The 27,603-nt window shown below is 61.5% G+C and overlaps 2 protein-coding genes across 2 annotated transcripts in view; one reads left to right on the forward strand and one right to left on the reverse strand.

Annotated features, from left to right (window-relative positions):
- The window catches only part of RAP1GAP2 (RAP1 GTPase activating protein 2), a gene marked incomplete at both ends in the record, with an annotated part of 76,242 nt that extends 72,346 nt beyond the window's left edge, over positions 1-3,896 (reverse strand). The window contains 2 exons of the mRNA XM_082008710.1: positions 1,276-1,392; positions 3,859-3,896. Coding sequence (XP_081864836.1) covers positions 1,276-1,392; positions 3,859-3,896 — 155 coding nt within the window. The remainder of the gene's footprint in view (positions 1-1,275; positions 1,393-3,858) is intronic.
- A 5,846-nt stretch (positions 3,897-9,742) lies between these two features.
- CCDC92B (coiled-coil domain containing 92B) lies at positions 9,743-26,241 on the forward strand (the record flags this gene model as incomplete). The annotated part of the gene is made up of 4 exons (XM_082008540.1): positions 9,743-9,787; positions 16,170-16,323; positions 20,771-20,818; positions 25,589-26,241. 4 exons carry the CDS (start codon positions 9,743-9,745, stop codon positions 26,239-26,241), a joined length of 900 nt encoding a protein of 299 aa, XP_081864666.1.
- Positions 26,242-27,603: the final 1,362 nt, after the last annotated feature.

Raw genomic sequence — 27,603 nt, forward strand, 5'->3', positions numbered from 1 at the left:
CCAGTGGAATTAACCCCAGTGGTACTTAACATTAACGATAAATGACATAACACGCGTTTAAGTTCCACACGTGTGGTACATGTGCATCAGGGGCACAGCCTTTTATAACAATTTGCAGAAATTAGTTAAAATCAATAACCAGCATGGTAATTTCAGCTTTTTGGAAGCCTCTCGGGCAGCAGCCGGCTGCAGCACGACCACGTGCCAGGGCTCCCGCCAAGGGGAGCTCCTGGAAATCTCCTCTGGGCCTGGGTGTTGCCTCCCCTCCTGCTCCCCACGAGCGGGGCAGGGCCCTCCCCACCCAGCCCGGGCCCTCCACAGCCCCGTCCCCCCTCAGAGACCCCTCGCCCTGCGGGGAGCCTCCGAGAGCACCTGCAGCCCTTCCCTGCCCTGGGAGGGGCTCGACCCTGGCAGCCCCCGCTCCCCTCCCTGCGCGTTTTGGGCACCCCCCCTCCCCAGCTGCCCTCCCGCTGTCACTCCGGTAGATGTGATCTGGGGAGATAAATACTTCAGGGCTTTAAGGGCTCTAGGAGCAAAACTGCTGCTGAAATAAAGAGGGGAAAGCTTTTAGCCACGCAGCGACCCGGGGGCTCGGGGCGTTCCAATCCTCTTAACAGGCAGGAACACAGACACCGTGCTATATGTGTCCTGAGGCCCGCAAGGCTTTTCTGTTAATGGCATTTACCACCAAACGCTGGGATGTGAACCGACAGCCATGCATGTGCATCAGCAGGGAGAGCCACGGCACATGCCCAGGACGTGGCTCAGAGACATGTTCTCAACAAGCTGTGAAGGAGGGAGCTTAGGCACGAAATCAGGGTATCACAACAAATATTTTCCAGAGATCACCTACGGTTGGGATGTATGTGGCCCCTGGCTCCCAATCTGTCTTTTAAGCAAATCCCAAGTGTGCTGCACGCATAAAGCAGGTCCTCAAAAGGTCATGCGCTTGACCATCATGTGCTTGCATGGGGGCTTCAAAAATAAAAGTTTGGGGAGACAGTCAGTAATTTGCCCTTTCCACTGCTTTAAACTGGAGGGGTGCTTACATGCTGTTTGCAGCTCCCAGCTGCGACTGCTACGTCTGGAACCTTACTTCAAAGCGAAAGCCAAGCTGCTCAGATATTCACCGGGCTCCAGAGACAGGCTGAGGCTCAGGAGACCCACGTCAAAACCACAAGGGCTCCTGAGAAGAGGATCAGACAGGTCCCACCAGCATGGCAGGTGGACATGCCAGTGCTCCCCATGGCCCTGCGCCCACCGGCCCCCCCTTACCTGCTGGGTGAGCCCAGGTCTGCCCGGCTGACGATGCGGTGCTGGTGGGGCGAGTACAGCCACTGGAACGCCGTCAGCGTCCTCTCCTCAATGCGAAACCGGCCTTCTCTCACGTACCTAAAAATAACAGCGAGAAAGACTGAAATATTTATTAGCCCAGGATTGTGGAGAGGGAGCTGCAGCCGCGGAGCGCGGCTGGCTCAGCAGCGCTGCTCAGCCTCGAGTCCAACACCACCACTAACGCGTTCCTCAGAGGAAGCGGCAAAATGGCATTACAGCCCCGTCTGGCTGCGTCCCCACGCCGTCCCTGCCCTTCCCTGCCTGTCAGCGGGTGCTCCCGCGGGCACATGGCCGCGGCCGGCACGGGGCATCCTTCGAGGGGCATCGCCCAGGGTGGCCCCCCGCCACCACCGCCACCAGAGCCGCGGTCCTGACTGCCCCGGCGGGCGGCTGCAGCGCGGAGCCCTGCGGAGGACGCGGGACCCCCCAGGCCAGACCCGCGTGCACCCGTGACCCCCACGCGCAGAAAAGCAAACATTTCCAAAGCAGCAGAGGACATTGCACTGTAAAGCCCTGGGAGGCAGAGGTACAACACGCCCCGGCTCAGCATCACCACCCTGGGGCACAGCCTGCCTCTAACAGCTCCTGCCCGGCCGCTCCCGCACTAGCCCCGGCAGCAGCCCTGGCCCCAGCGTTACCACCGGCTCCGAGACCAGGCTAACGCCTTTCTAACATCGTTTTGGATGTCAGGCCAGATATTGAGGCTTTATTAAGTAATAGCCAAGTGATGAACTGACGGTTATTATTTTGATTAGAGAAGTACAGGTTTGATTAGAGAAGTACAGGTTCTCTGTTACACAAGCAAAATGTCGGTAACAGCAGTTGTTCTCGTCTTTTAGAACACAGTTCTGCTGCCTGCCTCCATCCCAACAACCAGCTGCACTTCACACACCCTCCTCTGAACATGAAATTTCATCAGCAAGCAATCAATTATTTAAGGCCCCTGTAGTACTGGTTGGAGAACATGCACGCACAGCTGCGGCATCCATGAACCCCAGCCAGGGCCAGGACGAGCTCACGGTCCGCTCCCCAGCACCTGGACGCTCCAGGCAGCGCATTCCCACTGTTACCTGCAGGGACCTGGCCGTGTTGCCTGGATGGGGCCAAGGGGATGCACCACAGTGCCACAGGCTCCCCACAGCCACCCCACAGCCCTGACGAGCAGGGCCACAGCTGGAGATGTTTGCTGCTGCTGGGCTCGGCCCCTGCTCGAACTCGCCCAGCCCGGCCCAGGGCTGCAGGGTCCTGCCGGAGCCGGGGGGCAGTGACAGCACAGCAGTCAAGACCTGCTGCTCCCACCCAAATGAAACCCAAAAGGCTCCTTGAACGTCCCCGGTGCAGACTGACCTGCTAATTTTCTTGGCATAAGCAGCCAAGCACGGTGCAGTCCCAGCGCTCGCCTGCGGCTCCTGCACATGACAATATTGCAGAAAGTAGCGTCAGGCAAGGCAGGATGTCTTTTGGGAAGGAAGGGGGGGTGAGGCAGCGCGGATGGCAGAACGGCCAAGCCAAGGGGCCATTGTACCAGTTTGGGACTAAGCGTGCAAGGAAAAAAGTGCCCTAGGCTGCTGGTGAGGGGCGGGGGGAAGGCTTTGCAAGCTTAGAGTAACCCCCCGGCGGTTTCCACTCTGGCTGTTCTCCCCGGTTCGCAGGGATCCCACCCACGCCTGGGAGCTCCAGCACCCAGCCTGGCTTCACTGCCCTCACCGGCATGGGGCACGGGACGAGCACCCAGCCCAGCTCTGTGGCCAGCAGCACCGCGCTGGGACCAGAGTCACTCCATCACAGCCTGGCATCACCACAGCGCCCTGCCCAAGTCACAAGCCTTGGACGTCACAAACTACACAATTACACATAAAAAAAAATACAGAGAAAGCTTGTTTCCAATGTCAGCCTGCCCCAGCTGCCCCGGTCGCTGCCATCGCCCCGTCCCCAGCAGGGAGAAGCAGATCCCCAGGTGCTAGAGCCCCGAGCAGCCCCAGCACCCTTCACACCCACCACAGCAGCCAGGATGCCCCTCAGGTGTCCGGAGCTGTGCCCGGGGCTTCTTGCTGCCCTTACGGGCGAGCCCGGGACCCAGACGCTGCTGCTCCCCTCCTTCTGCCGGGCGGGGCCACTTCCCACAGCGGGACCTCGCTTTGGGGTCCGGCCCTGCTGCCTCCACGGGGCCCCAAATGCCAAAGAACCCCCCCGCCGCAGATGCAGCCCCGAACCGGCCCCCGCTGGCCCCCATCACAGCCCCGCACCCGCGGCCACGCTGCGACCCTCGGAGGGCCCCGGGGGGCGTCAGAGTGCCGGCGCTGGGTCCCGTCCTCCCAACCCCCCCCCGGCACCCCCCCGGCTGGGATTCCCCCGGCTCAGCAGCCGGGATCCCCCCTGGCTAGGAGCACCCCCCCGCCCCGTACCAAAGCCGGGACCCCCCTGGCAAACTTGTGTCTCACCGGCCGCTCACCTGGGTCCCGGCAGGCTCGGGGAGGGGGCACCCCCCAGGGTGCCTGCCCGGACCGCCGCCCCCGCACTCACCAGCGCACCAGCTCCCAGCGCCGCTCCCCCGAGGCCATACCGGTCCCGCCGCGGCGGGGGACCCGCCGCAAGCCCCGCTCCGCTCCGCGCCGGCGGCGGGCAGCGCGGTCACCGCCCCGCGGGGCCGGGGCGGCTGCGCCGGCTCCTGCGCGCCCCCGCCTCCTCCGGCACCGGGGGGTGCGGGGCTCGCAGCACCGCGCCCGGTCACGAAAAGCGCCACGCAACGGCCACTTCCCCCGGACTGCACGCAGGCCCTCCCCCCTGCACCCCCACCCCCCCTGCATCCCCCACACCCCCAAGCAACCCCCTGCAGCCGCCCTGCACCTTCCTGCACCCTCCTGCAGCCGAGAGGTCTCCCATGCCCAGGCGGATCCCTGCAGACCCCCCAGGGAAATGCCCGTCTCCCAGCCCCTCCAATGCTTGGAGCCCCTCTGCGCCGAGCGTCACAGGGTCCCTCGTCAGCAGTCACGGCCCGGTTCCCCCCAGCCCCTGCTGCCACACACTGTCCCCCTCAGCACAGGCTGGGGGGCCACAGCCCGAGTGGGCAGCCACCCCTCGATCCCTGGTTCTGTCGCCGGTCCTTGCTCACCCTTGAAAACAAACAAACGGCGCAGCAGAGCTTACCTGCGGGAGCTGCGGGCGCACCGAGCAAAGCTTACGCTCCGCAGGTTCGGGGCTAAAGCGGCCCGTCTGCCTGAGCCGGGGCTCCCGGGCCGAAGCTGGTGGGAGCCACGGGGTGTGTTCAGTTAGGGGTGGCCCACAGTGCTCGGAAGCAGACTGGGAGCGCATCTGGAAGTTAATTCAAGGAGCTTCAAATCACACCGAAAGACATTTGTCAAAAATGGTCTTCCGGCCCTAAATCCTTACTTTTCTGATCTTTAAGAACACAATTTCACAACTTGGCACTCCCAGCTGTCACAGTCACGATCCAACAGCTTAATTTAAATCGAATAACATTAATTACTCAAGTAAGTACCTGTTATTGGCAGCTCTAGGGTCCTGCTCTTGTAGGGCCCAAACATACATGAAAGGCATCAACGCCTCCGTCTCGGCTGCCCCTTGCTAGGAAGCAGAGCGCTGCTCTTCCGTGTCGGCTGCAGAGGCCATGCTTTGCTCGGGGTCCCATAAGGGGAATTCAGCCGGGGGGCCCCCAGATGCCGGGCAGTGATCCACCCTCCGGAGGAGCCGCTGCCTCTTACAAGCCATGGGCTGGAGGCTGGAAGGAAGTGGCCTGCCCAGAGGGGCTGAGTCCATGCTCTGGCAGCCCACTCTGCCGTGGGGTCCGGTATCTTGCTCCTCAGCTGGGTGCTTCGGCTGAAATTATGACCAGGAAATTGTTGATACTTAAATCATCATATTTTAATGAGCCAGGCAGCAAGCGAGCAAGCTCCTGCAGGCGTCGGGCACCAGCTCTGCCTGGACTGGTGCTGCTCACCATCGGATTCGGAGCCAAGGGCAGATAAAAAATCCGATCCCTGCTCTGCAGAGCCTGAGCACCATGCTAGATTTCACACGTGTTAGCGCAGGGAGCCCCAGTCCTGACAGATGAGTCTCCGGTGCCTGCACCCACTGTGGGAGGTCACGGGTGGGAGGCAGTGATGGGGCCCTGTGAGGATGTGGGGCCTGAGGAGCGGGCGCAGGCAAGGCTGAAGCTCTCCCTTCTGCCCCTGGAGCCTGGGGACTGACTCAGCCCTGTTCAGCACACATTTGTTTTTGTAGGCTTGTGCGAGCTAAAGAATGAAAAAAACTTTTATTAAAAAGTTTCAAAAAAGCTCTAAAATAACAAGAAATCTAAAAAAATGAAGTGTTCACACAGCACATACATGCTAACGCATCCGGCATCTTTCATGTGCCCCTTTGCGCTGCCAGCACTGTGCTGATCCTGGCTGGGCCTCCCCCCGGGGCCAGCGTGCCAGAGCCAGGCTGACAGATTTGGCCCGGTGTTTCCCAACGCTTTGCCCCGTTCAGCCGGGCGTCACGCTCCCTGCCTCCTTCCGCCAGCACCGCTGGGCCACGCCACAGCCCTCCCCGCAGTCAGCTGGGCAGAGCAACAGCGCTTTGAAGAGGAGAGATTGCATTACTTAGCTCAAGCAAATACCCTTACAAGTCTGATATTTTCAAATCCCCAGGGAAATGTTAAGCTAATGTTAAATTTATCAAAACCCTCTAGCTTTTAGCCCTCCATCACTTTAAGGAGCTTCTTATTAGGTTCTTCAAAGCAATTAGAACACACACGCTCCATTTCACTTAGGTTGGAAAACAATATTTAAGGCAAAGTTAAATTCTTTTTTAAATTAAAAGAAAAAATTCCCCTAATAATTAAGTTGGGAGGTGGAGGGGAAAGCAGTGGCCCAAAAGCTCTCCACATAGTTAGTCTAGAGGGGTGCTGCCTGCAGGGTTAAGGTCGGCGCACACCGAGACGCTCGCTTTGGCCCGCGGCGGTTTTACCGGGGGGCCAGTCGCCCCCGGCGTGAGCCGGCGCCCCCGGCGGGCGCGCGTGGCCGCGGGCAGGCCTGCGGGCAGAGGCTGCGGGCCCTCAGCTCCTGCTGCAGCCGGGGGTCGGAGGGAGGCGCGGCCCGGAGCAGCCCCCGGGGGCCCATCTCCTTCCGCTGGCTGCGGGATGACTGCCGGCTCGGCGTGCCCGCCCCGCACGAACGGCTCGCCTAAGACGGGACCGAAACGGTGTTAAAGCCGGGCCCCGAGCAAGGCGGCAGCTCGCAGCACAGCTTCCCCCGCAGCCGCCCTCCGCGCGGGGCAGCGCGGTCACGGCCCCCAGCCCCAGCCTCCCCAACCCCCTCCCGCCTGCCCAACGCGCCGGCGGGGCGCGGGGTGCCCAGCTCAGCCGCTGCGGGAAGTGCCCGAACACCCCCGCACACACAGATACACACACACACGCACACACAGAGACACGCACACTGACACACAGACTCTCACACACACACACATCCACGGCCGCCTGGGCGCTGGTGCCCCCCAGCACCCCCGGCCCGGGGGTCCCGCCGAGCCCCAGCCCCGGGCAGGCCGGGCCCAGCGGCGCAGGGCGCTGGAGGCTGCGCAAGCTGCCGCTGCCCGTGCCGGGCCCGGTGCCGCTGCCGCCAGAGGACAGTGTCGGCACGGGGCTGCGGGCAGCGGGCGGCGGCAGCGGGGCTGCCGCTGCCTGCCAGGGGATGCCGCTGCCCGCCAGCGCCAGCTGCCGCCCCTGCGCTCTCCGCAGCCCCCGTCCCCCCGCCGGGGCGGCTCCCAGGGGAAGGAGCCGCGTCTCCGCGCCAAACCTGGCGCCCACCGGGCCCCTCCGCAGCTGCCGCCGCGCCGCTTCAGCGCCCGCCGGCCCGGCGCTGCGGCACCCGCGTTCCGGCGGCACGGCGGCCGGCCGGCTCCCCGCGGGGTACAGCGGGCAAGGGGAGGCTGGCTCTGCCCCGCAGGCTCCAGAGCTCGGTCAGGCTCCCGGGCCGGCAACTAGGGCCCCACGACTCCTCTTGAGGCGGAAATGGCCATTCCCGTGGTTTTGAGTCATTACGTTGATCACAAACCACCTCAGACCCCTCGGGTAAGCCGTGCCTGTCTCTCAGAGCAAGGGCGGAGCGGGGAAGGTCTCGGGGTAACTGCGGCGTGGGACATGGCGGTTGCTGGAGGCATTGGCTAGGTCATGTCCCAGTCAGAAAAGCTGCGAGCAGCTCCCAGAGCAAAAAGCTGCCTGTGAAAGCAGCCCACTGCGGAACGATGAGTGAGAAAGATGATGGGAAATCCGCACGGCCTGTGTGCGCTGTGGCTGAATCCAAGCTGCCGGGCGGTCTCTGCAGAGGCAGCCGGCTTTACCCCGTGCCACGCTGGGTGCAGAGGATGTGCTGCACTCCGCTGCCTTCCCAGCAGCACGGCTGTATCCTGGAGCGATGACCCCATTTACAGAGGCAGCTGTCTGTCCCCGAATGCCTGACCTTGACCATTTGCAGGCTTGTCTTTTATTCAGTGGAAAATCAATGAAAATTGTACAAACCTGGTGAAACGTGATGCACTCAGAAATAATCCCTCCCTCTTCCCCCCACCTCCCCATCTGTAACTCACTGCTACTCAAGTTAGCACATGAGTTAGGGGAAGATACAGTGATACATTAAAAACAGTCCCGTCCCCCCCCAGCAAATTGCAGGGAGAGGGACAAACAAGACCTTGGCAAGTGTTGATGGTTACAAATGGGTGAGAGGTGCTCCTAAGGAGACAGCGCTTCCCTGAGTAAGAAAGTCTGCACTCTCCTTCACACAGAAATCCTTCAGCTCTTAACAACTTGTCATTGCAGAAAGGACTCTTCTTTTTAAGAAGAGTCTTCTTTTTAAGAAGAGGCCCAGACAGGAGTCAGCATGACTGGATTGGCTAAGGAAGCACTGAAGCTCTCAACTGCGCTGGCCTTAAGCAGAGATGTCTGAATAATTCATTGCAAATCAGAAGCTTGTGTGTACACATGCAGACCTTCAGGCCCCACTGGTCACCTTTTCTCCTGATTTAATGATTTCTCTTTTAGTGTGAATTAAACTCACTCTCCATCGAGGAGCCCTAATTGCAAGCCCAGCCTTCCTCTGCTATCAGCCAGCACCAAGCCAGGCTGTACCATGCCATTTTGCATCCAGTAGGGGTCCAGGCTTTGGCTATTAATGTGCAGGGATGTTACGAGCCCACTCTGGGATGAGTCTCTGCTGTGCCTGCCCTCCTGCAGGCTCAAGGCAGGGCTATTTCCCACAGCATACCCGTGATCGCTTTGCGTAGCACAGGCACTCCGTAAGAGGTTGGAAACATCCAAAGGACCGACATGTGGGGATGACAAAATGGTATCATCAACCACAGCTTGTGGGCTGCCCTACAACATGTTCACATGCTTTTCATGCGCTGAAGGCCAATAGACGCAGAACAGCAGCAGCCTTAATGTGAGGATGGCAGCACAATGCAGCTAAGCATCAGACCAGGAACACTGCACTGTCTGTAGCAGATTTTGGTTTAGGGGCACAGGAATCAGCAGACTGTCAGCTGACGGGGAGGACGCTACCATTTCTCTGCTCCTTCACTGCCGTGCGACATGGAACAGACCACTGCATCCGAGCTTCCCCTGCTGCAGTGGAGGCGCAATGGATTTAGTCATCTTTGGAAGTGGAGCCGCAGCTGGTCTGGATGTCACAAACAAAAGGGCACGAAGAACTACCAACCACACGAGTAACCAGCCTTTCCTCATCACCTCTCTGACCACAGCTCCTGGGAAGCACAGTGTTGGCTCCCTCTTCCCACCGATCCCCTCGCTGAAGCAGGCACTGCCCCGTGCCGTTCCCCCCGACCGGCGTTGGCGGTTAAAGCCCCGCAGAACGCGAACGCCCCGGTTCTCCGGCAGATCCCGGGCGCGCCGGCCCGCGGCTGCTGCGGGAGGCTCCGGCGCGCCGGGCGGCTCCAGCACCGCGGACAGCGGCAGCCGGGCGGGGCCCGGCAGCGCGGCCCCGGCTGCACCGGGGGTCCCGGGGAGCTCAGCGCCGGCCGTCCCGAGGGCCCCAGGAGCCCAGCCCCGGCCTGGCGGGGGGGTCCCGGGAGCGCGGCCCCGGCTGCACCGGGGGTCCCGGGAGCGCGGCCCCGGCCGCAGCGGGGGGGCCCCGGGAGCGCGGCCCCGGCCGCACCGAGGGTTACGTCTGTCCCGGTGCGGCCCCGCTCCCCGCCCGCCCTCCCGCGCCCCGGCGGCGCTCCCCAGTTCCGGTCACGTTGCCGCCTGTTTACGGCGCGGCTGCCGGCGGGCGGCGGGGCCGGGCCGGGCCGGGCGAGGCGGGGCCGCCGCAGGCAGCGCGGGCAGCGCGGAAGCCCGGCCCGGCCCCGACCCCGACCCCGACCCCGGCCCCGGCCCCGGCGCCGCCGCCGCCCCATGACGCCCAGCGGGCGCCCCGCGGGGCCCCGCCGCTCCCCCCAGGTAAGGGACCGGGGCCGGGCCGGGGCGGGCGGGGCGGCGGCGCCCCGGGCGGGGATGCGGGCGCCGGCGCGGGGCCGCGGGGCGAGCGGGACAGGCCCGGGGGGGGGGGTCCCCGTGCTGCGGGGGCACCGTCCCTCCGGCAGTTGCCCGCGGCCCCTCTTGCGCCCGTTCCAGAAGTCTCTTCCCTCCGTGCGCAGCCGCCGCCGGCGGGGTCCCTGCTCCGGACGCGGGGCCGGCGGGGATCCCCGCATGCCTGCGCGGGCAGCCGCGGAGTCGAGCGCCTGTGGGAAGGCTCGGCTGGCCACCAGAAACGTCGCCCGAAATGCCCGAAGGGCAGCACGGGGATCACCCACTTCAGGTGACGGTTGACCCAAGGCATTGATGCTGGGCCAAACTCTGCTCCTGACGGGGGGCTGAACCCGTAGTTAATTCCCTCGCAGCTAGCAGGAGAAAACAGGGCCTTGCTTTCAGCAGCCCAGTGACCAGCTTCAGCTCCGACTGTTAGGCAGGCAGCTGTGTTTCGAGAATTGCGAGAAAACACAATAATTTATAATCGACGTCTGTACTGGTTTTATCTTTAAATAGATACTGATAGATAATGAACAGCAAATAGGAGCCTGAGCGTAGTTCTGCCTCTGGTGAGATCAAGGAAGGTTTCCCACTGACTTTCCCAAGGCCAAGATTTCACCTCTGGTTTCTATTCCTGGCATTGCCACTCCCTCTGTGACCTTCTGCAAGTTTCTTAGCTTCCTGCTGCCTTGTTTTCCTTGCATTTGAAGGCATCCTTGCTTCATAGTGCTGTTGCAAAGTTTGTGTTCGTATTCCTTGAGATCGTAAATTCTAAGCAGGATAGATTTTTAATATGTATCAGCAGTGTTTATTCCTGCGTATGTTTTAATGCGATGGAGAGGGGTTGCTGGCAACCACAGCAGGATAAATTATCGACCTGTTCCTGCAAACCTTGTTTGTGCCCTCTGACTCCCAGTTAATTTGCCTTTTACACGGAAAAATGATTATGCGAATAGGGGTTGGATCTCGGTGTGACAGTGTTTGTGCTGGAGTATGTGTACGTGCAATACTGTATCTGCCTTTCAAATGCACCACCAGGAACTGAGGTTCTTTCTTGGGTCAAAGTTTGGGGATTCTGACTGGCATTAAACAATAGACTTCAGCATACTTTTGCCCTGAAAGCAAATTCTCAAACAATCTGTCAGCACAATGGAAATCAGCTTTTAGTAGACTTGCAACTAAATTGGTCATTGTAGCTGCTGCAGGAGGGTGCTTCAGTCATTTGGTTTTGTGACATAAGAATTCTGATAAATTGGGATGAAATTGCAAATCTCACTGAGGTCTTCCGATGGCACTTTGAAACACCCAGCTGAGATCAGGACTCCCAGTGTGCCTTGTCCCAAAGACTGGAGTGGCATGGTGAAAGGATAAGGGGCGAGGAAAAAAAAAATGTTTTAGAGGCAGGGGCAGGCCCACAGGAAGACTCATGAGTCGAGACTTCAAGACCATGCCCACCATCACCCAGCATGGGGAACTGCAGGGGACTGAGCCCAGCGCCGCTGCACCCCATGTCGGTGCCGAGGCCGGGCGCCAGCCTGTGGCCCGGACCTGGGGAGCCCCTGCCGAGGGACCGGGCAGGGGGTGGCCGAGCATAGCAGGAAGCTTCCTCTGCAGGGAGCAGCTCTCCAAGGCCCGTTCTGGAGTGTGCTCCCCTATTCCTGGTGAATATCTCCCCATGTTCATGTTCGTGGGTTGCATCCGCGTGGGCTCCCATGAACTGCTTGTGCTCAGCAGCCCAGAAACCTCCTCTAACTTACCCGGCACTTTACTACTTAGGCTTTCGCAGTCTCCGAGTAAATATGCAGTTGAGGGTTTAAGATATTAAAAGCAAATTTTAAAGTTAAAGATCTGGTCCCCAGTGCCCTGCTGAGGGTTGTTGCACCACTCTGAGGAGAGGCCTGCGAGTCCTGCGCTCGAAACCTTACATGGTCAGGAAGGGAAACTTGTTCCTGGAAAGTGCTCTCTGATGGAGCAAAGCCCTTGGATGTCCAATCTCCGAAACCGGTGCTCAGCCACAGCCCTGCAGGGAAAAGGGGCCAGCTCAGACTGTCAGTGTCACCTTTGAATAAGGGCAAAAACCGCCGCTCAGCTGATTGCCACCCTTTCCAGCTGTGTGTGTGTGTGTATACAGCTATCAGAACCATAAGGGCACAGAACATCTAAACTAAAGGGGGCTGTCACTTACCCTTGGATTTTGTTCTGAATGACACTGTTTTCTAGAGTTGTAACCTAGAACATAACTCCTGTAACTGTACATAACTCCTCAAAGCCACAGAGTAGGTGGTCACTGCCAAGGCTTCCACCACCAGTGGCTTTGGGAAGTTAGAACTAGTCTGGAAAGGAAAAGTAACAGCTACAGGAGCAAGGGAGGGATCTGAGCAGGGTCACTTCCAACCCCACCCCTACCTGCTGCAGTACAACCACCCTTTTGGGAGCCGCGCTCGCGAGGCTGGGGTGAGGGGAGCTGGTGCTTCCTAGCATCCCGGGGAGTGACGGCCCGAGTCGCTGTGCTTTGGCTCTCGTGCCTCTGGCACAGGCTGAAGGTTCTTCCCACCTTCCTTCACCACACAGGAACACGGTCACCAGCACTTGCTGGGTGCTTCGAAGCCCTCAACGTGGGGAGCTTTGGCGTCATTAGCTGGGAGATGCAGTGGCCCAGTAAAGTGCTATTGAGTCAGCCAGCAGCAGCAGCTACTCCTTACTAACTCCCAACTCCTCCCAAGTGACTGTGCTGTGTGAAATGACCAAAGGCACATGTCAAACTAGACGCTCAAAATACTGCTGCAATCTCCACTTGACTTCAGAAGCAACGGAGGGAAGGCATCAGTTGCTGGGAGTTCGGTGCTGAAGCCCTTTGGGGTAACGGGTGGACACGGCCGTGGCAAGGCGAGAGTTCATCCGCTGCCTCCTGGTAATGTTCGAGGCGCTCGAACGCCCTACAGATGCTACTGAAGCCTCAGGACTGAACTGCAGCTTCGTTAATAGCCCTTGGCTCTTGCATCATTACCTGTGACACAGCTGCCGAATGGCTGCGCGGTGGAACGGCACGTTCCCCCCTTCGCCCACGGGGACCGTGGGGTGGCGAAGCGGCGGCAGCCTCAGGTCACTGCCCGCGGCCCCCCGGGCTCCCGCTGCAAGGGGCTCAGGAGCCCCAGGAGAGATGTCCCCACCTCTGCTCTCGGGCAGCAGCGCGAGCGTTACCGGCCGTGTCCCCGTTTCCCTGTGAAGGCAGCTCCGGCCCCTGCCTGCCCCTGTGTCCTCGGTGCCGACGGGCGTTTCACGCGTGCACAAAATGAGATGCTCTCCCCCAGACACGATACCTCTGGCGTTCCTGCAACAAGCCGAGAGCTGTTTCTCAGGGAAACGGCGAAAGTCACTGTGGATAGGCAAAGCTGATCCCAACCCACTAAGGATTTCCTATAGCAATTTTGAAAACAGACTTTCCGCCCTCTCCCCAGATAAATTATGCAAGCTTTTTATCTTCCAAATTGGGGACAACAAACAGATCTCAATTCCAGAATTTTTTTTTCTTTGACTTTCTTTACAGCTTGATATCTATCAATTATTTATTTTTAAAGGAAAACATTTTCATTGGTAAAAAAGGGTAATTCCCCACTTAAAGGGAGGAGGGAAAGTTCAATGGAAAATTTGCAGCCATTCCTACTTAAAGATGTTTCAACTAGACAGAGCAAAGTGCTTGAAAATAGCACTACGTATCCCTTGGGCTTCGTCCAACCTACTTTCTGATGTTTCCTGAGATGAGGTGCCACAACTCCCGTCAAGAAGCTGCTCCAGAGCCTGGCACATGGCGCTCTCACGGACCCCGCAGCCTGGGCTGGCAGCAGGGTATATGCCGTGGTGTGATTTGGATTCCTAGCCTACGGCAGATGCCGGATAACTTCCATGGCTGCTGCACAAGTAAATTACTGCCCCCCCCCGCCATGCCTTTAACGAATCCCCATCACGGCCAGTTCTCACGGTGCAATGAAGGAATGCCAGCTCTCTTGTCTATTAATTATAATGCCATCAGGAAAGGCTAGGTGACTTACAAGACTTAAAAATCACCACCTTGCCACTCAGAAGAATAGGAATTATTAGGAAGTTAAGTCTGAGATTTTTTTTTCCCTCTGGTTCCAGTTTAAAATGACAAATATTGAGGGACTGCAAATCCCGTGGGGTTCTTGGAAGTGCGCGTGGTTTCCTTGCGCAGAGCATACGCACCTTACGTTCAGCCAGGCAGGACTAAGCAGGCTAAGCCAGCGCTATTTGCACTTACATGACGTTGTTCCACAGGGAAGCTTTAAGCCAGTATAAATCACACCTCCCACAATAAGCACATTAAATGAGAAGCAGGACCTTTGTATCTGTTGCTTTTAGAGTATCACAGGTACTCCAAAAAAAAAAAGTATCACCTTTTTGGGTATCACACCAGCCTTTTTTGTGCTTTCCCGTAGCATTCATGGGGTGAATATTTGGAGCATTTCATTTCCTGGAGAGCAGAGCCATCCTAAAACTCCAAATTTCATTATTTTGCGTCCAGAAATGGTTCCCTGGGACATGAAAAAACCCCGGTGACAATCCACCATATACACCAAAGACAGTTCCTGTTACCCAGTGTTCTTATTTTAGGCTTTATGCAGAGCCCCCGCAGGCAGAGGCACCCCCAGGCTGCAAAGCGAGCCCCGGGCCAGCCCCCAGCCCCTTCGCACAGCTTGGCCTGACCCCCTGAGCAACCACAGGAGAACACAGTTTTTATTATTTCTGCTTATTTACATGCCAGTTAGGTGCTGCAGCTGCCCCTGAGCACCCTGCCTGTGCAGGGGGGTTACGTACCCCCGGAGGGCCGGGGCAGCGCCGGAGCAGAATCATCCCGCCGTCCCACGGCCCCTTCTCCCCAGCCGCAGGGCAGCACCCACCCTCTCGCCCCCGCAGCCGTCCCCTGTACATAGGGGCTGGCATCCCCCATGGATCCCGTGGCTACACGAGTGGCCTCAGCAGAGCCGCCGAGTCGCCGCCGGGAAGGGTCACGCAGGTGCCAGCAGCCACGGCCGGTGCGGGTGGGCTGGGGCTGGCCGTGGGGCACGGCAGGGAGCACCCCGGACCCGTTAGTGTTGGAGCCTCGCTGCACCCGCTCCCCTTTCGTGAGCTAGTAGGAATACGCAGACCTGACCTGAAGGTTGTCACAAATCCGGAGAGGCTTCGGCAAGAACAAAGCTTTGAACTCGGGGCACCACCAAGATCGCTTAGTGTGGAATTGAGCTTAAATGCCGTTTGATTCGATTTAGGTTGTGGGAATGCTCTTAACACGCACCGTGTTACCGTGCTGGGCGTGCCGTAAATGTGAGCCAAAGCGCTTGCTTGGTTCTGAGGTTTCTGTAGAAAGAAAACTGAAGTCGGACGCGGACGAAGGAAGCAGCTTCGCAGGGACAGGACAGCACACGCTGTTCCTCAGGCTTGCTGGCAAAACACCTTCCTCACCATCACCGCGATTCACCGTAGCTTCCCCTGCTCACTGGGTGCGGGGGGTAAGGACGGATTCCACATCCTTATGAAATGGTATTTCCCAGGATTAAGAGTTCTTTCAGGGGTTTATTTTTATCTCCCCGGTGCAGCAGCACGGGTAGGCAGCTCGCGCCGCTGCTTTGCTGAAGCCATTAATTAACACGCGGCGATGAACCCCCAACCCAGGGCTGAGCCGCCCGGCACAGCACCGCCAGCAGCTCTTGTCTGCCAGGCGAATTACCAGGGAAGACATTTCTTCTTCTGGAAGGCAACATGACTCTTCTTGCCACGTAACACTGATCGGGTCAGACGGAGCATACTGTATTTTTCATGTGCCAGATCTCTCGCTGCAGTTACTGCTTCGTAATACGCGTCTTGTCAAGTGAGAGCCAAAATCGCCGCTGGTGCAACTCCCACCTGGGGACTGCGGGAGCAATGCTGTCCCAGATGTAATCCTGCTCAGTGATAAAACATCTCCTAGGGCCAAATTCAAAACAGAAACGAGCCATTCCGATGCCAGGATCCATGCAGCAGCATTTTCTGCTCATGCAGGCTCTGAGCCTCCCAGCCCGAGCGCAGGCAGGGCGGGAGCCGGCACTGGGGTGGTGGGACAGCTCGGGGGCCGTTCCGTGGGGACCTTCCGAGCAGAGCTGCTTCACCCACCACCTCATCCCCCTGAAAAGGGTAGATGAGAGCAGTCACCCACCTTGCAGCCGGCGGGCTCTGCGCCTCGCAAGGGCTCCGGGGGCCGGGCGCACCAGCCCGGTGTGTGGCTGCATGTCTGACCATGAGCCATCTCCGCTCCCCGCAGGCCTGGACTGTGAATTTGGTTGCGATGGAGACCGTGTCCCTGGAGCACCAGATCCAGAGCGTGCAGCGCCACATCGCTTTCCTGAAGAAGGAGCAGATGGAGCTGCTCCACGACCTGCATCTGGAGATCCTCCGCTTGCAGAAGCACTGCTCAGGTGAGCACTGGCGTGGCCGTGGCGTGCGGGAGCTGCGTGCCCACGGAGCACGTTGGACAGGAAAGCTCCTGCTGCCACGCCGGGGCCCGGGGCCGGTCCCACACGGGAGCTCACTGGCCTTCGGCAGGACGCAGAGGAGAGCGTGAAGATGCAGGGGATCCCGCTCCGTGTGGGATGAGGGGACCCCCATCCCCTTCAGCCTCCCACTTGCACCCCTGGCCCAGGTGCCTCCAGGCCCTCCCCAGACCGCACTACGTGGCCACCAAATCTGGTGTGGCTCGACCCCTCTGAAATGGCTCCTCTGCGAATGGGTGCCAGCAGCTTCCTCCAGCTGCAACACTGAAGAACCAGAGCGATTTTTGTTCTGGGCATCAGCTGGCCGGGCGGGTGCGCAGGCAGGAGGCTGTGTTGGTAATCCATCATTAAAACCCTCTCGCTTTGTTTTCACGCCGTGCTCAGGGCACACTTCTGAACGAGGATTAGCCCCAGTAGCTCAGCACTCTCCCCAGCCGCCTGGTCCTGCATCTTGCAGCAGTTTGGCTGCAGTACTCACTACCCTGAGGGATTCACTGGTGCAAGGAGAGGGAAAAACCCAGCGCTGGCCAGCAAGATGGCCCTGCCTTTTCCTCCCGTGATCTGTGCCCACAAAGGTACTTTGATTACGAAAATGTGAAAGTAGTTCCTCATTTCTCCCAGGTGCCAGCGGGCCAAGGGGAGGAAGAGGGTTGAGCGCTGCCGGTAACGGGGTGTATGAGGCCGCTTTCAGAATGGGAGGAAGTGGGATCTTGTTTATGTTTTGTTACTCTTCATTCTCTTGCATACAGAGAGGCAAAATCCATTCCCTTCCTGCCAGCTCAGCCCAGAGCAGCCCGGCGCTAGCGCCGGCGTTGGTAACCCCTCGCCGAGCTTTACCGCTGCGGTGCTGAGGGAGCACTAATGCCGGCAGCATCAGCACCTCTATTCCCCCGCCCCAGGTTGCTCCCTGCTCGGGAGGGAGGGTCCCTGCCAGGCGCCCTCGGCAGCCCCTCACGCAGAGGCTGCAGCCTCCCAGCCTCTCCCGAGACCGGGGGCTGTCGCCGGGAGCCTGGCCCCCCGGGAAGGGGGCGAGCGGCTCCCCGGGGCCACGGCAGACCCTGCAGCGGCCAGGCGGGGTCTGCCCGTCTCCAGTGCCTGGGAAGCGCAGCCAGGAGCCTGGTGTGGGGCTCGGGGCCCTGCCGCGGCTGCGGGGCACACACCGCTGCGGCAGCGTCGCCCTCCCCTTCAGCCAGCCTCGCAAGAGCGGCGGCTCCCCGGCCTCCTGCCCGCCACCGAAACTCACTCCAACTTGTGCCATCGCTCTCATCAATTATTCAGCCGTAGCTAATTACTCCTTGTCTTCCAGCCTCTCATCCTCCCCGGTCCCTGGGAAACAAAGACATGTCTGCCTTGACAGAATTGTCTCCGTTTCCCCATCCTTGCTGAGCTTTTGCTGTTCCACGTCATTGTTTTAGTGGCTTCATCTATGGCCTCTCCAGATAGCTGAGCCAGCAGAGCTCTCGTGCCTAAATCCGGCTGGGGGGTTCTGAGTTCCCGGGGGCAGGAATGAGCCCGTTGCACGGCTGGTTACCAGCAGTCTCCTTCCCAGTGCGGCCGAACGACAGCACTGCCTGACCGGCCAAGCCACATCCTCGTCTGCGGGGGTGTGATTCTGCAACGCCGTTCCCGTAGGAGCGACGGGGGCAAAGCCCCTGGTTAGTTTTAAGACGACTTTGCTGATGGTCCGAATGCTGTTACCTGGCGGGGCCCTTTGCAGGAGGGAAGCGGTGTGGGTAAGTCAGCACTCGGCCGGCGGTGGCCCTGCGCCGGTACGGGAGCTGTTGTGTCAGGCCTCAGACTTCGGTACCATCGCCTCAGCCTCCGCCTTGGAAATGCCCTCCCTCCCGCAGAGCTCGGTTTCTCAGCTGCCGCCTACTCAGCCCCGAGACACTCCGTCCGCCTGCAGCGGCGGCGGCGGCGGCGGTTTCCAGGTGCCGGAGCCGTTGCCGATGGAGGGGCGTTTGCTCGGAGGGGGAGCGGAGCCGGCTCTGTGCGAGGGAATCCCAGGGCGAGGCACGCAGCAAGATCGCGCCTTTGGACGCAGGCTGGATCCCCAGCAGAACAGCCGTGTCCAGGAGGGACCTTATTCAAGTAAATAAGCCCCCGAGTTTGCTGCCTCTGGACCCCAGGCAGTTCCCACTGGCTGCACCCAGCGTCCCGGGAGCCTCCGCCGCCAAAGGCTGCTGCTGGGCCAGCCGCGAGAGCCGAAAGCGGGACGGAGCCTCCACGTGCGCAGCCCCCGCGAGCCCCCGACACCCGGGAGCCTCGTGCCCTTCACCGCAGCGGGGCGGGAGGAGGGGGCGGCTGCTTTAGGCAAGTACCGCAGTCCCTCGCTGCGGGGCCAGGGCAGAGCCGGCCCCGGCAAAGCTCCGCTGCCCAGCGTTCCCGGTCGGAGGCTTTACAGGAAGGTAACGCAGCGCAGAGCAGCGTGCTGTGATTCATTTATTGGAACGAGCCTCGTGTTCCAGAGGAGATTTGGCTTCCCTCCCACTCCAGTTTTATTTGCAAGGTATAAACACAGCAGAAATAGCAACAGATTCCTCTGAGTCTTCTGTTTCTGCTTTTACTGGAAGATGAGCTCAAGCCTTGTGGCAATGATTAGCCTGCTACGTGGTGTTCGCAGGGCGCCGGAGGGAAGGCTGGTGCCGGGAGCGGAGTGGGGTTTGGGGGAATCCCTGCAGGCAGTGCTGTGGGTAGCAAAGCCGGCAGAGCCCTGCGGAGTGCTCTCCCCTGGATCCGCCCCGCGCGGGTCGTGGGGACGGTACTGGGGCAGGTTCCCACCAGCCCCCGTGGCTCCAGCGCGGAAGCTGGGACCCCGGGTCGTGCATCATCCCTGAGCCCTGCACTCGCTGAGCAGGGCAATGTCTTCTTTGGAAATGGGCGGCTGCTTTAGTTTTCATTTGAAATATATCTGAGACTCCAAACCTATTATTTTACCTTCAGAAAAATAACACAGTTGCCATTGATTTCCAATGGGGCAGTCGGGAGCGCTGAAAGCCTTCCAGAAACTGCATTACCTTCTCGGTTACTTCTGCCTGCTCACTACAGATTTGTTTTCCAAGGCAGACGGGCAGAGCAGCCTGAGCCAAGCCTTTCATTTCAGAAAGATGGCAGTGATGAGGATTAGAGTCAACATGAAAGCAGATTAAAAGAAAAATGTAGGGCAAAGATTAACCATTTCATCTCATTTTCAGGGGAAAAAAAGTCCCAAAACAACTGGATGCTGCTACTGCCCCTCTCCTCCTCCTCTCAGAGCTGCTGGCGGTTTGGTGGGCTGTGATAATTAATTCAGAAGAGATTGTCTGTGAAGGTGTGCAGGTTAAAATGAACTCCAGAAAATCCCTGAGCTCCCTCCCTTGCTGCCCTTTGTGAACTGGTTTTGTGGCCCGGGGCTGGGCAGAGAGCGGGCAGAGAGCAGGCAGCAAGTGAGGGCTGCAGCCCTGCGGTGGGCTCATCCCCACAGGACGCTGCCCTCGCTGCTGCTGCTGCTCCCGGGCGCAGCGTGGACGTGGGGCAGCTCTGCCTGCGGCTGCACCCGGACCCACAGCACGGCCGCCCTGTGCCGGGCCCGCAGCAGTGGGAGATGGGACCGTCGCAGGGCCACTCTGCAGTGCCCAGGCTCTGCAGCCCACGTCCCACCGTGGGACGTCCGTACCCAGCAGCCCTGAGGAGCCCTCGGGAGGCCGCGGGCCTCATCCTGCGAACGGCAGCTCCACGCCAGCGCTGCCGCTGCCTGGCCCCCTCCACCCGGGACATGCCTGCGGCATCCGGGCTGCGCTCGGTCGCAGGCTGAGAGAGGATTTTGAAGGCACGCGTTGCCCCCGGAGCAGGGCAGCATCCTTCTGCGGGCACACCGCGCAGGGACGAGGCTGTCCCGCTTGCGTCACGTGCAGAGGCAGACATCAGCCCGGAAGGAGTAAGTGATGAAATACTTTGGGTGCCAACTTACACTTTGGTCTGTTTTCAGTCCATTGCTCTGCTCTTTGTCCCGATTTAAAGCACCAAAAACGGTTCAGCAGCTCTCTCGGAAAAAGAAAAGGCATTGCCAGAGAAATGGAACCTCTCGCTCCGCCGCGGGGCAGGACCTGCAAACGCTGCCTCGGCCAGGTCACAGGGGCAAGCGCCGTGGCAGATGTCAGACCTCAAGGCTGCTTAATAACATACAAATTGCCAGAATTGTCTATTTTTGGCTTAGCCTGTGGCTGGTGCTCCGAGATGGCCGCGCTCAGACCGTGGGCCGGGCAGAGGCAGCGCCGCAGCCATGGTCGTTGCCAGTGCCCCGGCAGCCCCCGCCGGGGAGCCGGGGGAGACACGGGGAGCACGCGGGGTGCATGGGATGCTCCTTCTCACTCCCGTTTGATTTCTCTTCCAGAGCTCACCCATGACCTGGAAATGAAAGAGCTGGAAGCCCGCCAGCAAGGTAAGAGCACAGGTTTTAGCACAAGATAAGATAAGGGAGAGCATGCGGGGGTGCGGGGGGGCTGCCCGGAGAGCCTGCGGCTGGAGGGGCCCATCGGGCTGCCCCGGGAGGGGACAGGGACCTTGTCTGCAGGCGACGGTCGGCTGAGGGCAGGGCTGCAGCTGGGAAGTCAGCGTCCGCCTTCCCAGCCTGTTGGCAGCCCGGTTAAATGCCTGAGCAGCCGCCTAAGAAGGGTTTGCACGTGCAAGCCAGCACCCCCAGGCTGGCTTTGCTAATGTGCCGACACAGCCCCCCCAGGGCGGGACTCCAAGCCTGCAAGCCCTGCAGCCCCAGGGAAAAGCCAACGTGGACATTATCAGCTGATTGCAATCCAGAGGCGGATTCAGAAAATCTCCCAGCGCCTTTCGTTCATCAGTCAGTTTTGCCCACAGGGTAATCTTTCACGTTCCAAAATAAGGGGGAGAAAAGTCTTGGTGCATGAAAAATATCTGCAAGCTCCAGGCACCATCCCAGCCCTGGGACCAGCAGTAGAGAGCTGCTCAGAGGGCATTTTATAATGCGCTGTCCCCTCGGGCCACCCGGCCCCGTGTCCCACAGCCCCTCCTGGGCTGCAGCATGTGGCAAGGGCAAGCGCTGGGGCAGGCAGCCCTGGAGCTGGGACAGGCAGCCCTGGAGCTGGGACAGGCAGCCCTGCCCAGTGGAAAGCCCTGGCAGACCACTTCTCCAACCCAAAGTCAGCCTCATCCACCCGGGACAGGCAGATGGGACTGGGCGTAACTGGAAACCCGTGGGCCATTCCCCCATCCCGAGGCCACCACAGGCAGGACATCTGCCAGACCAGCATGGCACAGGGCTCTGGTGTCTCCCGGTGCCAGCGGGCAGCAGGCTGGCCCCTGCCACCTGATGGCCGAGGCCAGGTTTGCAAATGAACGCCTGTGCCGAGGGACACAGGAATGGGGAGCTGGCGCTGAGCTCGCCCTGATTCTGGCTCCCCTCCTCCAGCAGCGAGTGCCCAGATGGGCAGGGGACCTGGCGGCAGGCTAGACTGTGCCCGGTTGCACACGGACATGCCAGCGGAGCAGGGACACCCCGGGCGCGGCGTGCCGCTGCCAGCACGCAGCTGGGCACTGCTCCTCGCCTTCCTGAGCATCCCTCTGCCGTAGCCCCTCGCCTGGCGGCGGACGCAGGCACCCTGCGTCTCACGCGCACCCGCAGCCCTGACCTGCGGAGCAGAGTCCGGCCAGCCTGGCGCCCGAGGGGATGCATTGGGCAACCCCTCAGGCCGTGGACTGTGGCTGGTGGGGCCCACGGGCTGGACACTCCCCCGAAGGATGTGCCCGGCTCATCTGCCCCTCCCGGGCGGCCGCCGTCCCCTTTCGGCAGGGCGGCAGTGCCCCAGGGCTCCCGCTGCCCGCCTGCCTCCATCCACAGCCCGGCGGAGAGGGGGGGGGTGTCAGTGTCCCCGGGGTGTCCCTTGGGTCTCTGTCCTGCCTGGCCTTGCCTCTCTGAGGTGCCACGGGCCGAGACTCCCCTCGCCACACTGCTCCCACGGGCCAGCAAATGCCACCGCACAGCTCCGGGTGACGCGTCACCGTCCCCAACAGCACCCGGGGCAGGCCGGGCAGGCAGTGGTGCCTGGGTGCCCGTGGCCAGCAGAGGAGGCTCTATGAGCAGCCCAGCTCCTCTTCCTCCTCCATCCCAGGGATAAAGCTGAAACGTGTCCCTGGCACTGCCCGGGCACGGTCCCTGGCACTGAGCCCCAGCCTGCGCTTCGTCCTCGGAGCCAGGGCGGGCTGTGCCAGGCTGCTCCCACCAGGGCCGTGGGCGTTCCCGTGCCTTGGCAGCACCGTCGCTCAGCGCGGTGGCCGGCTCCAGGGGGATGTGGTGCTCCCAGTCCCAGCGCCGTCCCCAGGAGGAGGATGTACAGGGGGTGGTGCACACCCAGCCCCTCTCAGCGGACCCCTGTTCCCACCTTGTCCCCCTTCTCCCACTGAAACCGAGGTCCCTTCCCCACGCGGGTGGGCTCGCTGCTGGCAGCAGGGCCTTGCGTCCAGCCTGCCGGGTGCCATCGGTGCGTCACTGACCATAATTTGCGAGTCCCACCCACAGGCCTGTGCCCACCCTTCAGCCTCTTAACAGCTTACGAAGAGTAGGATCACGTTTGCTACGTTTATGGGGCAACCACCTAACTTAAGATGCCATCAAATGATTGCTCTTCAAATGCCACTCATGTAATAATTACTGCATGCAACTGCCTCCCTTAAGATCTCATTATAAAGCATTTTTCCTCTGCAGAAAACACTTAGGAGCTGAGGTTATAAAGTGGTTGCAAATCGTATCGTAAAAAGCAGAGATTATTGCAGACAATGGGAGCAGGCCTGGGCAGGCAGGCGTGAGCACAGGCGGGTGCCGGCCTCGGCCTCGGCGGGGAGCGTTCATCCCCTCCCTGCGCCCCACCGAGCGCTGGGTGCAGGAGCTTGCAGCCAGGGCTGCCAGGGGCAGGAGTCCGGCCGCGGGCGGGGAGGGTGCACTGGGGTGGTCTGGCCCCCCATGCCCCTGTGGTGGGCTCATGGCGCAGACGTGCAGCCCAGCCCTCCCGCTGCCTGCTGAGCTTGGCCCCTTCACCGCAAGGGTGCAAATCCCCCGTGCCGGCTGCTCCAGCTGCCACCCTGCACCCCCAGGCAGGACATGTCACCTTGCTGGGCAGCTCCCGTCCCCCAAACACCTCCCAGGGCTGAGCGTGGGGAACACAGCCCGTCATGAGCTCGCAGCGGCCGCGAGCGGAAATATGCGCCTGGACGAGGCCCCTGTGGTCCCGTGAGAGTCTCGCGTGAGCAGCACGCCTTTCCTTTCAGAGATGATAATGCTTTTTGGCCGAGGACAAGAGCACTTTGAGCCACTGCCCCCTGCTCCTCCCACCCAGGGGACACAGAGGTGCAGAGAGGAGGTGAAACCCGGCTGCCAATGACGCTCCAGTCTCCTCCTTCCCATTTCGGAGCATACTTCCTAATGCATCACCTCCAAGACAGTTTTGCTGTCCCAAGTGCAAGGCCACCACCCGCAGAGGACTGCAGGCCCCCAGGGAGCCCCCAGCACACAGGGCTCCCAGCCGTGCCAGCCTGCAGGAGCACTTCTCGGGGTGCGGGGTGCTGGCCAGCCCTGCCCCTCTGGGGCACGGGGGCACCTTCCCTGCTGCACAGAATTGGGTTCCCCCAGACCCGCATGTGGCCATGGGGCAGGACCTGGGTGCTCTTGTACAGGGACACCCACTATTTCCATGGTGGATCAAAGGGTGCCTGGAGGAGAGAGCCACCACGAAATGAGTCGCTGTGGCTGCCATGCTGCCCTCCATCCCTCACCTCCTCCAGCCCTTCAAGGTAATTAGGCAGAAGGGATTGGGGAAATGCAAAGTTTTGTTACCCAAATTGCTCTACAGGTGTCTACTAAATGCAGTCTCTTGATGGCGGAGATGGGGATGGTGGAAGGATGGATGGCGAGTGGGGGGAAGGAAGGAAAGGAAGGAAAGGAAGGAAAGGAAGGAAGGAAGGAAGGCAGGAAAGGAAGGAAGGCAGGAAGGCAGGAAGGCAGCAAGGCAGGAAGGCAGGAAGGAAGGAAGGAAGGAAGGAAGGAAGGAAGGTGTTATCCTCCTGCAAGCAGGTGGAAGGGAGCCCACGCAGGCTGGCCGGAGTGGTGCAGGGTGTGCAGCAGCAGCGTGCAGCGCCCCATGTGAGGTCACACTTTTTTGGGTGCCTGTGGTGTGACTCAGAAGGGCCAGGGCAGGGAGGGCATCCGTCACCCGCCAAGGTGTGGGAAGGGCAGGGAGAGCAATGGGAGCCGTGCGGAGCCTGCCGCTTGATCCAGTGCCTCTATTTTAACAAGTCCCATCTGCGCCCCGTCGCTGGCAGGCAGCTGCTGCCAGGAGCAGAAAGATGAACAGGTCAGGCGTTAGTAGCCAGAGGCGACGTGTGGTGAGCACACAGCAGCCGGGGAGGGCTGGGGCTGCCTGGCCATCCTGCCCCCCAGGACGGGCTCGCCCTGAGCCCACTCCTCCCGCCTGGGGTGGAGGTTCCTGCCCTGCTCAGCACAGCCCGGCTCCTCTGTAATCCCGGATCAGCATCTCCATCCTCGCGGATCAGGCTGTAGAGTCTCGGGGCTTCAGGTTGTTGACCCCTCCTAAATTGGGCTGATGGTTGCACTGCTGCCGTTTCCTTTCCTCTCCCAGCCCATACATTCCTCCGTGCCCTTTGCACACACTCGAAGTCACTTTTAGGGTGAAAAACTAAGTTACCCAGGGAAATTTTAAAACTGCAGCATGAGGCTGCAGTGAGACAGAGGCAGCAGGTTCCATGGCAACAGCATCCTCCGCTGAAACTGCCTTTGCTCCTACCCCTCCGTGGCTGCGTGTTATGCACCGCGCTGTGCCCGCAGCACCGCAGCTCAGGGCTGTGGTGGGGGGTCCCTGTGACTGCCCACCGAGCAGGGGGAAAGGCTGCCTGCACTGGCGGAGAGCCCGTGCTCAGGCAGCTCACGGGGAGCTTGGGAGCCCCAGCTCCCAGAAGGGCCTGAGCAGCCTCGATGGCACTTGCTGGGACATGCCAGCACCACGCAGCAGCCTGCAGACGCATCCACGTGCCCGCACAGTCACGTCGGGAGCGCACAGGGACATGTCGGGAGCGCACGGGGACGTGCCAGGAGCAGCGGGCTGAGGCCATGGCGCGGGCTGAGCCCCCGCAGCCTCCCCTGACCCCTCGCTGCGCCTTGTCCCCGCAGGTGTCCTGGACCGGGAGCTGGAGGAGAAGTGCCGGGCGATGGAGGCCCAGCTGCAGGAGAAGGAGAAGGACAACCTGGAGTTGCGCAAGGAGCTGCGGCACAAGGAGACGCTGGTGGCCGCGCTGCGCTCCAGCCTCCGCAGCAAGGAGCGCCGGTTCCTGGAGGAGCTGAAGCGGCGGAGCCACCGCGTCACCATCCTCGACACGGAGCTGCAGAAGCAGACGGAGGCGGCCGCCTACCTCTCCCTGCAGCTGCACGCCACCGCCCAGCGCCTGCCGGGCCCCCGGGCGGGCGGGCGGCCGCCCCCCGAGCAGCCCCCGGCCGGCGCCCCAGCCGAGGGCAGGCCCCGGCGCCGCGGCCATAGGGCGCACCCCCGGCGCCCGCCCGGGGACGGCGCCCGCCCCAGGGACCCCGCGCCGGAGGAGCACGACGCCATGCCCGACCCGGCCCTCTTCCTCTACACGGTGCGGCCGTCCGCCGCGCAGCGCCCGCCGCCCCCCGGCCCAGCCCGCGGCGCCCCCGCCGCCCCCCGGGCGCCCAGGCCGCCGCGGCAGCCCGCGCAGGAGCCGGCGGCCAGGGCCGGGCCGGCCAGGGCCGAGGCGGGCAGGAGGCAGGGGCCCGGCCCCCGCGGTGCCCCCCGGGCCCGCGAGTAGGCGGAGAGCGGGCGGCGCGGCCCGACCGGCCGGGAAGGCCTGAGCGCGGCGGCAGCGCGGCGGGCGCCGGCCGAGGGCGCCTTCCCCCGGCCCCGCGCAGGCGAAGGGGCAGCGGCAAGCGGCCGCGGGCGGCGGGAAGGGGTCCCCTTGCCCGGAGGGGCTGAGCCGGGGCAGGTGGGCAGCCCCGCACGGGGGCTGCGGCAGGGCGGCGGCTGAGCGCCTGCCCAGAGCTCCCAGGGAAAGAGAGAAAAAGAAAGCAAGTTGGCATTTCTGCCATGAGAAGGTCTTCCTGCTGCTGCTTCTGCCCCTGGGAGCGGACGCCGGGTGTGATTTCTCCGGCCGGGGTGCTGGGCAGCGGGTGTGCAGCAGCAGGCGAAGGGCTGTGCGGCACAGGGCTCAGCACAGCAGGGCGAGCTCAGCCGTGCCGCCAGCCCTGGGCATCACTGCTCCGGGGCTGGGCTGCCAGATGTCACCAGGAAGGTCCTCCGGGACGCAGGCAGCTGCATGGCAGTCAGTCCTGCGGGTGCAGGAGGGAACCCCCCTCCATGGCGATGGTGCAGCCGTGCCAGCCGGGTCCCAGGCCCTCTGTCCCCTGTGCAGCGGTTCGGCTGTCTCTAACACATTTCCCCCCGTTAACATTTATGCACAGGGCTTGGACAAGGCTGCAGGCCATGAGCTGCGAGTGCCAGCCCCGCGCGGCTCCTCGCTCACCGCAGCCCTGCTCCGCATGCCGCTGGAGCAGGGCTCTGACTTGTACCCCCCGCGCCAAGCAGGTCTTGTCTCGGCAGCAGCGTTTCAGTGCTGGGTCACATCCACAGCCAGGTCTGGGTTTCCCACAGACTGAGCAGCCACATCAGGAACATGCTGCTGATGGCGAGCAATGGTGCACCACGATGCACAGAAACCCTGCTGGGGCCGAAGCGGCCCCAGGCTCAGCTTCCACGAGGAGCAGAGGCTGGAAAAGCCACTTCATCCATGTCCCTTGCCGCATCCCCGGGGGCTGAGCTGCTGCTGAGCACTCCAGTCCTCTCCCAGTCCCTCCCAGGACAGTGGCCGTGCCTTGCCCGGTCTCCAAACCAAACCAGCGGCGTTATACATCCGTTCCCTGGATGTTTTGAAACAGCAGAAACAGGGAGAGGAGAGGAGAGGAGGGATCCCGCGGTCAGGCAGGGCGAAGGTCTCGCTGCTCTGGGCAATACCGAGGGGCAGGTTTCGCCCCGGTGGTTTGGCTGCCAGCCCTGGCTGGCCCGGCCCTGCAGGTGTGCTGGGGCAGCAATGCCCAGCCAGAAGCCCTGGCCCCTGCCTGCAGCCAGCACCCTGCCCGGCCACCTCCCGCAGGACCCCTGCTGCCTTTTCGGACCC

The sequence above is a fragment of the Phaethon aethereus genome (genome assembly GCF_964289735.1).
Source record: "Phaethon aethereus genome assembly, chromosome: 19".
Lineage (NCBI taxonomy): Eukaryota > Metazoa > Chordata > Aves > Phaethontiformes > Phaethontidae > Phaethon > Phaethon aethereus.